Source organism: Cannabis sativa, chromosome 8 (assembly GCF_029168945.1).
Source record: "Cannabis sativa cultivar Pink pepper isolate KNU-18-1 chromosome 8, ASM2916894v1, whole genome shotgun sequence".
In the NCBI taxonomy this organism is placed as follows: domain Eukaryota; kingdom Viridiplantae; phylum Streptophyta; class Magnoliopsida; order Rosales; family Cannabaceae; genus Cannabis; species Cannabis sativa.
In genome coordinates this window covers 40,258,882-40,275,034 of record NC_083608.1, presented here as the reverse complement: position 1 = coordinate 40,275,034, position 16,153 = coordinate 40,258,882, and the positions used below count along the sequence as shown (strand labels likewise).

General features: G+C 31.5%; 1 protein-coding gene across 1 annotated transcript; it reads left to right on the top strand.

Annotated features, from left to right (window-relative positions):
• The first annotated feature begins 8,118 nt into the window (after window positions 1-8,118).
• LOC115698677 (cellulose synthase-like protein H1) lies at window positions 8,119-15,432 on the top strand. The gene is made up of 9 exons (XM_030625814.2): window positions 8,119-8,524; window positions 8,618-8,978; window positions 9,058-9,183; window positions 12,576-12,692; window positions 12,781-12,990; window positions 13,110-13,221; window positions 13,331-13,557; window positions 13,684-14,034; window positions 14,745-15,432. Exons 1-9 carry the CDS (start codon window positions 8,211-8,213, stop codon window positions 15,321-15,323), a joined length of 2,397 nt encoding a protein of 798 aa, XP_030481674.2. The 5' UTR covers window positions 8,119-8,210; the 3' UTR covers window positions 15,324-15,432.
• Window positions 15,433-16,153: the final 721 nt, after the last annotated feature.

Below are 16,153 nucleotides of genomic sequence, written 5' to 3'. Positions count from 1 at the left end.
GAAACTACACAGAGTATATGAAGCTTGATAAATTCTAAAAAATATTCTTAAATTTTCCAAAGTGTCCACACAAAGGAAGAAATGACTTTTAGGACAAAAGTCCTTAACCTTGTTTAAGCCTTTGAGAATTTTTTTTCTCTTCTTTGTGGTCATATATAAAGTGTGATGTATTATTGCAATGAGTTGTAATCTATTTTTCTTCTACTAATGTAATCATGATGTTATACGTTTAGTGTATTTGATTATAATCCTCATATTCCCTCTTGTAAAAAAATTCTCGCAACAAAATTTTTAGGTATTGTAAAAATGAAGAACATTAGGAAAATGATTTAGCTAGAGATAAGTACATTAAGTCTATTATACATTTCTAACCGCGCAAAATTCTATTATGAATTTAGTTAGCTTTCAGTCGTAAAATCCCTTATCAAGTCCATGTATATAAATAAAGAATTTCAACTCAACTGAGTTAGTTTAGCAGCTTAAACCATTTCCACAATTCATTCTACCTCTATCTCTCTCTCTCTCTCTCATCAAGAACACAAAGCTTCAAGTTTTAGTATAGTATCAGAGTTATGGCTTCCAATCAACCAAAAGCACCAAAAAAATGCTTAACCGACAACACCAGTACTAGCTCTAGAAGCTCCTCCAAATGTCTTACCAAACAAAAACTTACTTCCACTAAATCTCAAACTCAATCAGTCGAATTACACATTGTGGAGATCTATATTCTTGCGGCTGTTCGAGGTTACACTCTTGAGGGCTATCTCCTTGGCGAAATTCCGCCACCACAATAGTTTCTTGCAAATAACATTCACATCCCTGCATTTCAGCAATAGTTTCGTTTTGATCAATTCATTATGCAATGGTTATGAATTCAATATCTAAGGCAATGTCATTAAATATTTGAAGGGTAGAATGGTAAATTTGTCCCTTCTCGATGTAGATCATCTATAGAAGATCTTTGACTATTTGGATTAGAACGATGGATAATTTATAGTATATCTATATCTTGCTACATACAGAGCGTTCTATATGATTAAGAATGCAATTTCAAATCTATAGTGGCGCAATAGGTTAGAGAATGTACTTATTAGTAAATTCTAGTTCTACTTATTAAAAGCTTGATTATATAGGCCCATGGTCCCTACACTATTTGAGATAATACTGCTTGCAGACTCAGTTAATTAGTTTTAATTAATCAATTATAATTCTAAAATTAGATTATGTCTTATTTATAAATTTTCACTAAGCAATAGCTTAATTGTGAAGAAAAGAGATTAGGGATTTATTTGTTAATTAAGAGACTTTGTTAAGTCTAATTAATGAATAAGTTGAATGCTAATTTTATTTGATAATTAATTATAATTATTAAATAAATAGTTTTGACATTTATAGGATTGCAATTAGAAAATATGGCATTATATTGAAAGAATGGATAAATAGTTGAAATAAAGTGGCAAAATTGTAACTAGTGAGGCTCATTAAGTGGTCGGCCACTAGAAGGGATTTTTACCCATTATTTTATTCTTTTTTAATTCATATAATTAAATTCTAAACTCTAGTTGAAATACTATAAAAGGAACATGAAGCTCTCATTCTCATCAAACCCACTTCAACCAACCTAAACCTAATTTTCTAACTCTGTCAGACAACTAGTAGATGAGAGACTCCTTTCATAGTGATTTTAAACCTTCTTGTTGTTCTTCATCATATTCGAGCCTTAGTGATAGAGTACCATGCCCACGCATATCAAATCAAGTACTCAATCATAGTGCGGAAGACGGTGGTTAACCAAACTGAAGGAGAAAGAGATCCAAGCTCAGATCTTGTTATTACTCTGTGACAAAATAAAAGAACAAGGGTTAGAGCTTTGAGCGGAAGGAGGCATATTATTCCGCTGCCATCAATATAAAGTTTTCTAAACTCTTATGTGTTTAATTTTATTATTTTAGAGAATTCATATTTAGGGTGTTAATCAACATACATGTTAGTAAATCTAGATCCTTGTAAAATAAGTTCCAACAAAACTGTCAAAGCTTGACCGATATCTGGACGATATTGACTCAACTCTACGCTACCAAATACAAAGCAAGAATTCTCCAAATTCGTGGTCTTCTGCAATCCACGAAGAGAGGATCAATTTCGATCAACGATTACTTCTTAAAGATGAAACATTATGCAGATGCTTTAGCAGTAGCAATAGATACATCTTGGCAAGATACCATGAAAACTGATGTTTCTGAACATGATAATTTGATTTTCCTTTCTTTTAATAGGGAGAATAAAGAAACCTATCAAAAAGTAATGGAACAATGTATAATTATTTTATCTTAAGCCTTAAAATTTATAGGGTTAGCTTGTTTGGCTTTCTTGCTCATTATATTATCGTGTTTCTTTTGTAAATTATATATTTGGATATCTTCTAAGTATAAGGGTTATAAACAATTTGAATTAGAATCTAATTAACCATTGAACGTAGGATTAGTCTAGAATTGTATTATGTGCAGTGTCGTATATATTATCTTTTATAAGTTTCTCTTTAAGTTAATGAAATATTAGTCTAAAGTATAATTTTAAAACTAATAACAATAATATATTTATCAATCATAAAAAAAATAATTAAAATTAATATATATTATCTTAGTTTAAACTGATGAACGTTTATAAATAAATATAACTCCAAAAATTTGTAAATTTTTCATATTCCAATTGTTTTAACTATATATTCTGAAATTCTTAGTGGTGAAAAGCCATTTAAGTATTTTAGAATGTGGTCATGACACACACAGTTCTCAGGGATTGTCTCTAAGATCTGGCAGCAGCAAATTAAAGGTACTCTTGTGTACTAGCTGGTGACCCGACTGAAGATGCTTAAATAGAGCTAAAGAAGCTAAATAAAAAATCATTCTCAGACATTAAGGCAAAGGAAATAAAAATAAAAAATTTACTCACAGCCTACCAAGAGGAGTTACAAAAGGACCCTTTCAATAATGAACTGCAGCTGAAGGAAAAAAAACACCAGGGAGGCCTACATTCAAGCACAGAAGGATTTGTATTCTTTTTTGCAACAAAAAGCTAAGGTCAACTGGGTTAAAGGGGGTGATGACAACACTGCATTTTTTCATGCCATCATTAAAGATAGGAGAACGCAGAATCGAATTTTATCCATTGAATCCAAAGAAGGAACAAGATGTGAAGACCCAGAGCAAGTGACTGAGGCATTCCTAGCTTAATTACTACAAAAGCTTGCTAGGAAGGAATCTTAGCAACAAGAAGCAAGTGAAGAGTAACATTATGAGTCAGCGACCACTGGTGACATGTGAACAGGCTGAAATGTTACTTAGGGACATTACAAAAGAAGAGGTCAGAGAAGTTTTATTTGGGGTTCCTAGATCTAAAGCCCCAAGCCCAGATGGTTACTCAAGCTACTTTTTTCAGGAGAACTGGGAAATTATAGGAGATGATCTCTTTGGAGCAGTGTCCTCATTTCTTTAGTCTGGTCAGCTCCTCAAAGAAATAAATTCTATTGCTATTACACTTATTCTCAAGATTAAGTGTCTAAATACAGTGAGTGATTATAGACCTATTGCTTGCTACACTGTCATCAATAAAATAGCAACAAAGCTGATATGTTCTAGACTCAAACACATCTTGCCAGACCTTATAGCTCAGAATCAAGGGGGGTTTGTCTCAGGTAGATTCATAGCTCACAATATAATGATATGTCAGGATTTAATCAGATATTTTGGGAGAAAATCGACCAAACCAGGATGTGTGATAAAGCTTGACATTCAGAAGGCCTATGACACCCTGGATTGGGACTACCTGGAAGAAATCTTGCAAGCTTTCAAGTTCCCTCACAAGTTCATAAAGCTTATTATGACTTGTGTAAGAACTCCTAGATACTCATTAATGTTCAATGGCACTATGCGTGGTTATTTTGAGGCTAGCAGAGGCTTAAGGCAGCGAGATCATATGTCTCCTCTGCTCTTTGTTCTTGAAATGTAATACCTATCCAGGATCTTGAAGAAAGCAGGGGCTAAAGAAAAGTTCAAATTCTTTGAAAGGTGTAAAGATCTCAATCTTAACCACCTATGCTTTTGCAGATGATGTGATCTTATTCTGCCATGGTGACTTTAAAAGTATCTATTGTATGCTGCATGCTTTGAAGTTGCTCTCTAGCTCATCTGGACTACATCCAAACCCTTCGAAATCAGCAATTTATTGCTGTGGTATGGAAGAAAGAGAGGTTCAAAGGGTGGTAGATATTTCTGGTTTTAGTAGAAAGGAAACTCCCTTTAAGTACCTTGGCATTCCAATATGTGCTAAGAGAATTTCAAGCAAAGAGTGTGCTTTCTTGGTGGAGAAGATGACAACAAGAATATAAGGGTATAGAGTTCAAGGAACATTTCATATGCTGGCAGAATTGTGTTAATCAATTCAGTTTTGTTAGCTATTTATTCATATTGGAGTCAAATAATGATCTTACCAAAGAAGATTATAAAGAACATTGAAGCCATTTGCAGGGCTTTTCTTTGAAGGGCCAATACATGTTACAAGGGGTAGGTCTTGTTGCATGGGATTCAGTATGCCAGTCTAAAATAACAGGGGAAATTGGGTTTAGAATGGTGGAAGATTGGAACCTAACAGTTATAACAAAGTATATTTGGGCAATAGCAAATAAAGAAGATAAATTATGGATCAAATAAGTGCACGATGTGTACATTAAAGGGGAAGATTGGTGGAGTTATCAAGCTCCACTTCAAGCAAGCTAGTATTGGAATAGAGGATTGTGGCAGCCAAGGAAACAGCCAGGCAATCCATGGATTTTCATCAGCTGATGAGAGAAAGTAAGTTTTAAATTTCAAGAGCTTATAAAATGGTCAGACCCTAGGGAGAAAAGGTGCAATGGTCTCAGATTGTATGGAGCAGATTGAATATGTCCAGACATAGTGTAAAGACTCAGTTTTGACCGAGTCAAATATATATATAAAATAATAATTAAATAATAATATATATGTATGTATAAAAAAACAAAACAAAAAAATAAATAACAGACCCCCCCCCCCCTTCGTCCCCCTCTCTCTCTCTCTCTCTCTCTCTCTCTCTCTCTCTCTCTCTTTCTTACTCTTCAAAATACAAAAAAAGAAAACCCACAAACCACCATTACCACCACACTTCGGCGACCCACCTCCAGCCACCGCCCAGCCCCACGCGCCGAACAAATCGAAAGCCCAAGTGCCAGTGACCTCACCCCCCAAGCGGAGCCGCTTCTTTCACCGCCGTTAGCTCGGGATCGCAAGTCAAAGTTTGGGGGTTCAAACTTTGAACGGATTTTCCGGTCACCTCCGGTGTCTGTTTGACGAGACGTCTTCACCGCTAAACTCAACTCGTCGAGGAGAAAAACTTACACTAAACCATTTTGCCCGGCTCGCTACTTTTTTTGGTGATATTTTTGTAGCTCCGCCCCTTTTCAGTGACATTCTGGCAACATCGTGTACCGTTTTGACAAACGGGTGGCATGAGTGTTATCTACTCATTGAGGTGGTCATTTTGATGTACACTACCCCTATTTTCGGCGACGTTTCCGGTACACCGATTTTTTTTTTTGATGAATTAGAAAGTTTATATTGCTCACAATCAACTTTACAAACTATAGGCACCTATCAAGATCCTTAATCGGCTATTCATCAGCTTTTCGGAAAATACTTACATGTTAGATCAATTTACTCTATACTTCCTTTATACTTTCTTTTCTTTTTCTTTTATTTACAAATGGTGAAACCACACTTGGTCTATTTCTTTCACCTTCTTCAGCCAGCAGAGAGAGACTCTTTGTTTGACAGCCACCTTAGTTTGTTGCACCATGCAATCAGCTTCCACCTGCTTTCCTTCCCACACTTTAGAGTTTCGTGCTCTCCAAATTGAGTACACTAAACCAGTAACAGAGGGTACGCGGATTTTTACCGCCACCGATTGTTAATGTGCACCATTTAAGTGAGGTTTCGGAACCCCAAATTTTAAATATAATCATATTATATGTCGTTGGACTCGGTTTTGAATGTAGAATGCGATGATGATAATTATTTAACCATTTGATGATATAAGTGAGAGTAATATGTAAGATTGGACTAAAAAATTAGAGCTCGGGACTTGAGAGCTTAAGATCGTCTTTTGGAAAAAATTTAACGACTCAGGAGAGGTAGGGACTCAACTTGATTATTGGACTTGATTTTTATAAGTGTTTTATAACATGGGACATATTCCAATTTTTATGATTTACAAATTGTTTGAAAAATTAAAAACTTAGTCTGCATATTTTTCTGGATGGTTGTGGGGCACTGAGTGCCAAATATATTTTTGTGTACAAATGTTAATGCCGGTTATAATTTTTGAGTTTATTCAAAATACAGCTATTATGCTGCCGAATTTTCTAAAAAATAAAAAGGAATATGTTCTTTTGTTATGCTTATAATTTGTCTACCTTGGTTATACTGATGAGAGCCATGTTGATCATGTTCGGTGCATATTGTTGTTTCACGACCTAGTCTCTGTGTCATCATAGGTAGATTAGGTGTGCACTCACCTGTAGGTGAAAGACCTAGAATCTGTACAGGGAATGAATTAAATCTGAGCCCCGGTACTATGGTGGATATTAGGTGCGACTACCCAATTTTGGATGTCATTTTCGATGATTGGTATTGAGAGCTAGGGGTCTAGTGGACGGTGTGATATGCATTTGACGTTTGATTTGTGATTATTTGTGGTCTCTCTACTTTGTTTATACATTTTGATACTGGTGATGAGATATTTTATTTTTATAAAGCTAACCATGCATGCAGGAATTTTATTAAACCAAGGGTCATTTGATATTAGTTGTTTTTCTACTGGGCTTTGTAAGCTCACCCCTATTTTTTCCCATTCTAGGAACTCAGTTTGATGCTAGTGGATGAAGATGGTACCGTTGGGAAAGGAAGTCGTTATTAGTTTAGTCTTATTCTACTCTTTAGTCTTCTAATGAAACTGATTTTGTATTTAAGCTGAAATGGATGGTCTGGATGACTTAAATTAGCTATGTACTAGAAATGAGGAATGATGGATGCTAGGTATTATTTTGGTATTTTATTGACTTATTAAATCTATCTATTCGGTGATTACATAATTGTGGGAATATTATTGTTCTTTTATATTGATGAGTGGTCCTGATTTTGTTACTAATATTTTTTTATTAATATAGGAGTTAATCTATTACTTTTAAATTAGTATTTTGTAATATAAATTAAAGAATCATTTATAAGCTTTATCTTCCTACAAGGGTCAAAGTGTGACTTTTGACTTCCCAAGTTATCATATCTGCCACGGCCTAGGGCTGGGGTCGTGACACATAATTTCTTCTTATGGTTAGCAGTGCAAGATCAGTTAAAGACAAGGTGTGAAAAATCAATATAACTGCAAAAGACATACACTTGTTTACTCTGCAGGACTGGTAAGGAGAACTTCGAGCATCTCCTTTTTAGCTGCAATGTTGCAGCAAATTGCTTACAACAAATTAAAGAGTGGGTTCATTAGAGGGTTGTGTCATTTTCACTTCTTAGACTAGTGAGGTGGTTGCAAAGAGACAAGACAAATAGGTTTAAAACTAAGATTTATGTTGCTGCATTAGCAGCCTTAGCCTATAATATTGGCAAGCTCGGAATGAAATTCCGTGGAGTGGAAAAAATGTCCAAACTAGTCATATAGTAGCTAGCTAGAACAAAAACAGATATTTTGTATAGAGTTAAAAGTGTTTAGCCTAAAAGAGTTAGTGCTAAGAATAGAATATGCTTTGAGAATTTGTAATAGAAATATACATACACGATGTCATTGTTGTACTGCTAGTAGTTTTTTTGTTTTTTTCTCATGTCTCTACTTTGAGATGTTTAAGTTGTAATTGGTTATATATTATATTTGGAGTAATAATAATCATGCTAATTCATAAAAAAAAAACAAAAACAAAAAAACAAAACAAAAAAAAAATTGTTAATTTTAAGGTTTATTCTTATAATAAAAAAAGTTAAATTATATATGATTATTTCTTGTATTATTTAAAAATAAATTATATAATACCTAAAATAAAACAAAATTTGCGTGCTTTATATATATTTATATATAAGGCTTCCCCTCTATACTAGTACCTCTGGTCATCTTCTCCTCCAAAGAAAAAAGAACTAATGGCCACTACTCGAAGAAGCAACTCAGAAGTCGAGTTTCATGGTGATCATGACCATCATGAACTACTACTACTTCCTCCTCTGTGCGAGAAAATCCCAGTCAAAAACACTCTAAACAAAGCTATTAATCTCACAACCCTACTCCTCCTCATCTCCATCCTTCTATATCGTCTTCTTCACCTCTCTGAACATGGCTACCCTTGGCTCTTCGCCTTCTTATCCGAGTCCTGGTTCACCTTCGACTTCCTCCTCAGTCTCAACACTAAGTGGACCCCACTCGATTTCAAAACTCACCCACAAACACTCTTACAAAGGTACTTATATTATTATTTATTAGATTATATATAATTGATAATAATACATGACGTACTTGTATATATACATATATATATACATAAAACTACCAGGGTGAAGAGAGATGAGGTACCAGCGGTGGATATGTTCGTGACGACGGCGGACGTGGGTTTGGAACCACCCATAATGACAATAAACACTGTGCTGTCACTCATGGCGGTGGAGTATCCACCTCACAAGCTGGCTTGCTACGTGTCAGATGATGGTTGCTCCCCTATCATCCTCTACTCTCTCATCCACGCTTTCCAGTACGCCCGCATCTGGATTCCTTTCTGTAAAAAATACGGTATTCAAGTCCGGGCACCTTTTAGATATTTCTCTAATGACGACGCCGTTTTGCCAACTGCTCAACATCGTGGTGTTAAGGGTAATTATAACTTCGCCCAGTTTCAACGGGAATGGAAAAATATGAAGGTACCTACATTTTTCTGTCGTTTTATTGTTATTGAAATGATTAAACGACAGTTAGTTAATTAGTTGATTTCTTGTGCAGGAGGAATACGGAAAGCTTAAAGAGAAGATAGAAAAGGTTGTGAACGGAACTGTCCCTTTCGATTGTTCTGGAGAGTATGCCGATTTCGCATATGCACACAAAAATGACCATTCTAGTATAATAAAGGTTATTCTTTATCACTTAATTAATTATATATTGTATACTATTTATGATATTATATATATATTTATATATAATTTTGAATGTGAAGAATTGAAAAAATAATTTAGATGACAAACTAAAGGTTTTTTTTTTTTTTTTTTTTTTTTTTTTTTTTTATGAACTATAATGTATTATATCTTACTGTCTAAAATTTAAAGCTTTTTTTTTTCTTTTGGAAGACTTTTTTCTTAATTTTCATTAATTTTTTCAATTAATTTCTTGAAAATAAAATTATTTTAATAGATAAATCGTAAGCAAATAATTTAGAATGTACAATTAATTATCATAAAACAATTTTTGAAATTATAATTATATGTATGGTATTAATTTAAAAATAATAAATTAATAAGCGCAAACTAACCATTATTAATGGTCAAATATAATTCTAAGATGGGAATTCACTCAACAAATTTTAATGAGGTCAGTTTTTCAAACTAATAATAATAACAATATTAAATAATGTAATGAATTAATTGATTGATTAAAAATAAGTGAATGAGAATTTACAAACCATATTCCTCCTAATTAATTTTATGTTTGATATATATATCAAGTAGCTAGCTAGTAGGAAGATAAGTAGATAGAATTTGGTTGTTTCATGTCATAAACAAAAGCAAAATTAGGAAATATGGCTAGAATTTAAACAACGGATCTAGAAATTATTTGTCTCCATCTTTACATTGAAATCAACAATAAATATATGTGGTCCAATAAAATTAACACCACATAGTTTATTAATTAGTATAAGTCAATTGAAAGACTAACACAAATGGAATACATTATCCCTTTCAAAAATAAAATGGAGTACATTTGTAATATCAACCCATATAAAATAATATCAACCCATGTTATGGTGCCCCCCACCCCTCACCCCCCTTCTATATATATATATATATATAAAAAAAAAAAAAAAAAAAAACTTTGTCCAAGCTAGAGAAATGATTGTAACACTAATTATTCTTTTTTAATTACAATTTTCTACAATATAAAACAATAGATCTGTATATTTATATAAAGAAATTTATAATTCGCAAATATATTTAAATTTTTGTACACCTATATTTTTATAATTTTAATTAATTGTGAAAATAACTCTAGCTAGATTAACCTCAATCATACCACTTAAAAAATATCTATAATTATATTGAATTAAAAAAAATCAAAGAAATATTAAGGTACCCAATATGGAGTAGATGTCATACTATTATATATTATTGTAATTTAATATAGTAGTGGTGTTTATCCAATTCAATCCGCACTATTTTACTCGTGTTGTGCTGATTTCAAATTTTAGATTCAATTCAATCAGAGTAATAGCTTAAATCTAATGTAATCCGCAAAAGTGGTTATTTTTTATTCATTACTTTTTAATATTAATAGATTATTTAATGCTTACTAAAAAAAATATTTTATTCACATAACTAACAACGAAGTAAAATAAATTATTAAAGTTTTATTTCTCCAAAAAAAAAAAAAAAAAAAACAAAAAATATATATAATAAATTCAAATGAAGAAAAAAAAATTGCATGTAAAAAAATATTTAATTTTATTGTAGACTATATATTTTCCTTATATATAAGAATGAAATACAAATTTGATTTATTAAGTTTTGAAATATATTTGTATCATATGTATTAAATTTTTAAATTACTATTTTGTATATTAAAATAATAATTTTATATATAATTTTTTTTAAATATATATAAATATATGTAGATTGGATTGAATTAGTTAATTTACGTCAATCAACATCTAATACGCCCAAATGCGAATTTGAGTTTTTTCAATCCACACAAGTACATATATCTGCCCATTAAAGATTGAATGAGATTAAATCGTACGGATTATATTAAGTATTTTATGAACACTCCTATATAAGACTATAAATATTTTAATTCAGTAAGTAATTGATATAGAAATAACTTAAATAAGATATCATCTCTTATTGAGCCTTAAAGTATCTAATAATAATATTATATAATTAATATACATGATAAGATAAAGGTCATTTTGTATCTTACAAAAGTTATTGATTTAACCATTTATTTTGTTAAAAACTAAATTGAATCATGTATTTTTTAAAATAATATTAAATAGTATCATTAACTGATTTTTTTGTAAAATAAAACTTAATAATTAATAACTTGACATAGAGGTGTTGTGACAAAACTAATATTATATTGTTTTTGCATCTAACTCGTGCTAGAAATCGTCTTCAAGTTGATGATATTAAAAAAAATTATTGAAAATTGAGCTTATGGTCTTATTTGTACTATTTTAAAAAATATGGAATTTATTTTGTGATTTAACAAAATAGATAGGGTAATCAATATATCTTTTACAAAATAGAGGATCCAAAGTAGTATTAACTCTACATAATATAATAAATTGACAAAATATAATTATATATATATTTTTCAAACAATAACTCATCAATTATATTTTGATCCAGACAAAAAAAAAAAACAAAGATAAATAACTATTAATCAAGAGAAAATGAAAGAAAGTTGCACAAGGGAAAAAATGGTGAGAATATACATATTACTTTTCAAAATGGTGTTACAACAATGATTTTCCACCATTTTATTTTTAGGTTATTAAATAGTGGTCTCCAAGGGAGTACAACAAATGAAATAGGGTATAGGAGATCATGGAGCAAGTGGTAGTGTTGCTGGCTTGCCACTTGCTACATATATGTATATAGTTGAGAAAGTGCTAGTTGTGTGGGTCGTGTTAGAATTTAAGTGTATATGTGAGAAAATAGTTTGTGATTGTAAGAGGTTTTATTTTAAAACTAATTAATAATATAGGAATAGTTTATAAATATATGGTATTATCTTCTTACATTTTTACATTTTAACAATATGAGATATAGGGAGCTCATCCTACCTAGTACTCTAGGGAAAAATAAAGTTCATGTTGGCTAGTTAGGCCAAGGAGAAACTCATCTTTTTCCAAATATATGAAGCCAAGGGGAAATCATCTTTTTCCTAATCGGAGAAGGAGAATTGTACCTCACATTTGCTACACAAAATGGAAAAGAAGCTTGCCTTTCCAAAGGATTATATACTTAATACTTAATTATACTAAAAATAATGCTAAATACCACTAATATCTTTTAATATTTCTTAGCTTTTTTATAAAACATTCTTAATTAAGTGACGTTTTCATTCTTTATTTTCTTATGGAGCTTGAAAATGACTTATTATTGATAATTAAATAATTATAGCATGACCTGATCAAAATATCAAGATCAGTATGATCATAATATAACTTCTTGAAAAGTTCTCATTTTATTTAATTTGATTTTCCCATTTAGGTATTGTAATAATTAATTAATATATATTTTGGACAGGTGATATGGGAAAACAAGGAAAATGACCCAAATAGCTTGCCTCATCTAGTTTATGTAAGTAGAGAGAAGCGTCCCGCTACACCACATCACTACAAAGCTGGTGCTATGAATGTTTTGGTAACAACCCACTTATTATTACTTCTTATGTACATACATCCATTAAATTATAAGAAAATTATATGATAATTAATTTATAATATTACAGACTAGAGTGTCTGGAGTGATGACAAATGCTCCATTTATGCTGAATGTGGATTGTGACATGTTTGTAAACAATCCAAATGTAATCCTTTACGCCATGTGTTCTTTCCTTGGTCTCAACCCTCGTGACTCTGCCTTTGTTCAATTCCCACAAGTCTTCTACAATGAATTGAAAGACGATCCTTTTGGAAACCAAATGGTTGTTAGTTTTGAGGTCAGTTTCTATGATTTCAAATATCACTACTATTCCCTTGTCATTTTATTTATTAAAAAAATATATATGTTTAAATTATATATGATGCATGGTATGAGTTCTATCTATACTATATGCAGATTATTGGGCGTGGGATGGCAGGTATCCAAGGACTCGTTTACGCAGGAACTGGATGCTTTCATAGACGTAAAGTTATCTATAATTTCGATTTGGATAACGCTGATATTAAAGGTTTAATTTGCATGCCTTTTACACAAACACATTGATCACACATTTATATATATATATATATATATATGATTCTAATATCCAATATTCCTTTTTGATCTTCTGGCTCTAGGCAAAGAATTATTAGTTGATGAAAATGAGACCACGACATTTGGAAACTCCAAGGAGCTCATGGAATCAGTGGCTAAGACCTGTACAGAACCAGTAGTACTTTATGGGAAGAATAATATTGACACAATTATTAGTTCTCATCATCATCAAGATCTCTCAACTATGGTTCAAGCAGCACACCAAGTTGCTCGTTGTGACTATGAGCATGGTACCACTTGGGGTGCAAAGGTACTATATTGGAAATGCTAAGTTGTCACTATTAATATAATTAGTCAATAAAGAATTTCATCGATCAAAACTTTATATTTATTTAATTAAGTCTAAAATTAATGACGATGATGAGTAATATTGTAGGTGGGTTGGAAATATGGTTCGATGACAGAAGATGTCCTAACAGGAATGCAAATTCATGCCATGGGGTTGAAATCGGTGTCATGCATGCCAAACCCACCGGGGTTTATGGGCATTGTACCAACAAGTGGGCCCACATCAATGACCCAAGTAAAGAGATGGGTAACTGGGCTTCTTCAAATTTTGTTCAGTAGGAACAGTCCAATCTTCGCAACCTTGCACTCTAAGCTTCAATTCAGACAGTGCTTGATTTACACTTGGATTCTTATCTGGGGCCTACGCTCTATTCCTACACTATGCTACGCTATTCTGCCAGCCTACTGTATCATTACCAACTCAAGTTATTTACCTAAGGTATACATTACTTACCCATATCTCCACACAAAATTAATTAAATATGCTGCAAATAATAAATTTACGAGAAATACTAACTTACTAAGGGACATTTAAGCTGTGAATTATGTGTCATGTATTATTATTGATATATATAATTTAATATTAGATTATACACATTTTAATTAAATATATAATATATATATATAGAGAATTGTTAATCTACTCATCATAATAGGCATATAGTTATGGTGTTGGAGATTTTAAGGTACTTAATTAATAAAAATGTTCTAAATTTATTGATGTAACAACATTTATATGTGATTAAGATGAGTTCATAATTTGAAAAAATAAAATAATACTACTGCATAATTATTATAGGTATTATATTAGGTTAATGTATGCATGTAATGTTTAAAAATTAAAATATGCACATATCGTTACTCATTACCATAAATTTATGCATGTAATGTTCTCATGAAAATTTTGAATAATATTGAGTGACAAAAAAAAAAAAAATTAGATCCAAGCAAACTGTGGTAGGATACTCAAAATTTGAATTCTACTTTTAATAGCTTAAACTATTTAAAATTTTCTAAAATTTACTTGAGTCTTGTTGTTACTACACTCAATATTGTCATGAGATTAATATTTGTAAATCCACTATATAGGGTAAGATTTTTTATTTGATAATATTTTATTAAGTTTTACATCTATACTAATATATGCAGGTCAATGAACCAGCAATGTTGCTATTTTTAGCTCAATTTGTTATCGAAAATATGGAAACCTACCACTTTTATCGTAAATATGGCCAATCCTTTATTGCATGGTGGAACAACTTGAAAATGGCAAAAATAAATGCAACCACTTCATTGTTATTCGGAGTAGTAAGTTTCCCACTTAAGCTATTGGGAATTTCAGAGATCGTTTTTGAAGTAACACAAAAAGAATCTGATGATAAGACTAGGAGCAGTAGTACTACACAAGGCACTGAAAATTCAAAAGATAAGGAGGTTGTAAACGCTGGTAGGTTTACATTCGATGATTCTGCGTTGTTTGTGCCACCCACAACATTGTTGTTTGTAGAAGTAGCTGGATTGGGATTGAGCATGTGGGAGGGTGGACGAGATGAGGTAGGGCTTGGGGAGTACTTGGCTAGTTTTTGGGTGGTGATGTGCTTTTGGCCTTTTGTCAGAGGTCTTTTTGGGAAGGGCAAATATGGGATTCCCTTGTCTACTTTGTTAAAGTCTTTTTGTTTTTCATTTATTTGTGTACACTTGTGTAGATATGCTTCAGTTCTTGGCTAAGGCAAGGCCTACTAGATTTTATGGTCTAAATCAGTGAATTGCAGAATGTAGAGTAAGAAATTACAACACTTTTATTAATTTATTGAAGACTACTTACAATCTTTTAACACTTTGGACACAATGACTCTGACACTCTTACATTTTTACACTACTTTGGACTCTTTTTCTCACACTTGAACTCTCTTGCTCAAACTTACATCATAAGCACACACTTCATTTCTATTTATAGACTACAAAGAATGTATCTAAATATTTTTAGAATTTTCTAATTTACTAACTAATTAATCACTTTTTACTATTTTCTAAATAACTCTAAAACTTAGTTCAAGTCATTCTAAGTTTTCTCTAAAATTTTTAGGCGTGTTCTTGATTTCTCTTATAAATTTATTAGAATATTTTAAAATATTCCAACATATATATTCTAGATTTAATAATGACTCTTAATACTCTGTCTCATTATCAAATCTTTTTCAAGCTTCTTCTCGTTTGATAAGGTTTAGTTGATCTCTAAATATTGAAAATATAATTGTGCTTAAGCTTTTGGTGAATATATTAGCAACTTGATCATCCGTACTGATTTTTCGCATCTCTATTTCTTCTTGAAGTACTTTCTCTCTTAGAAAGTAATAATGCTCTTTTACATGCTTTGTTCTTGCATAAAATACTAGATTTTTAGCTAAACAAATAGTTGATTAATTATCATAGGACAATGGCACCGAGTAATTGAATGGTTAATATAAATCTTTTAATAATTGTATCAATCATGTGCTTTCTTGTACTACTATAGCAGCTGCTCTATACTCTACCTACGTGGATGATAATCACATAGT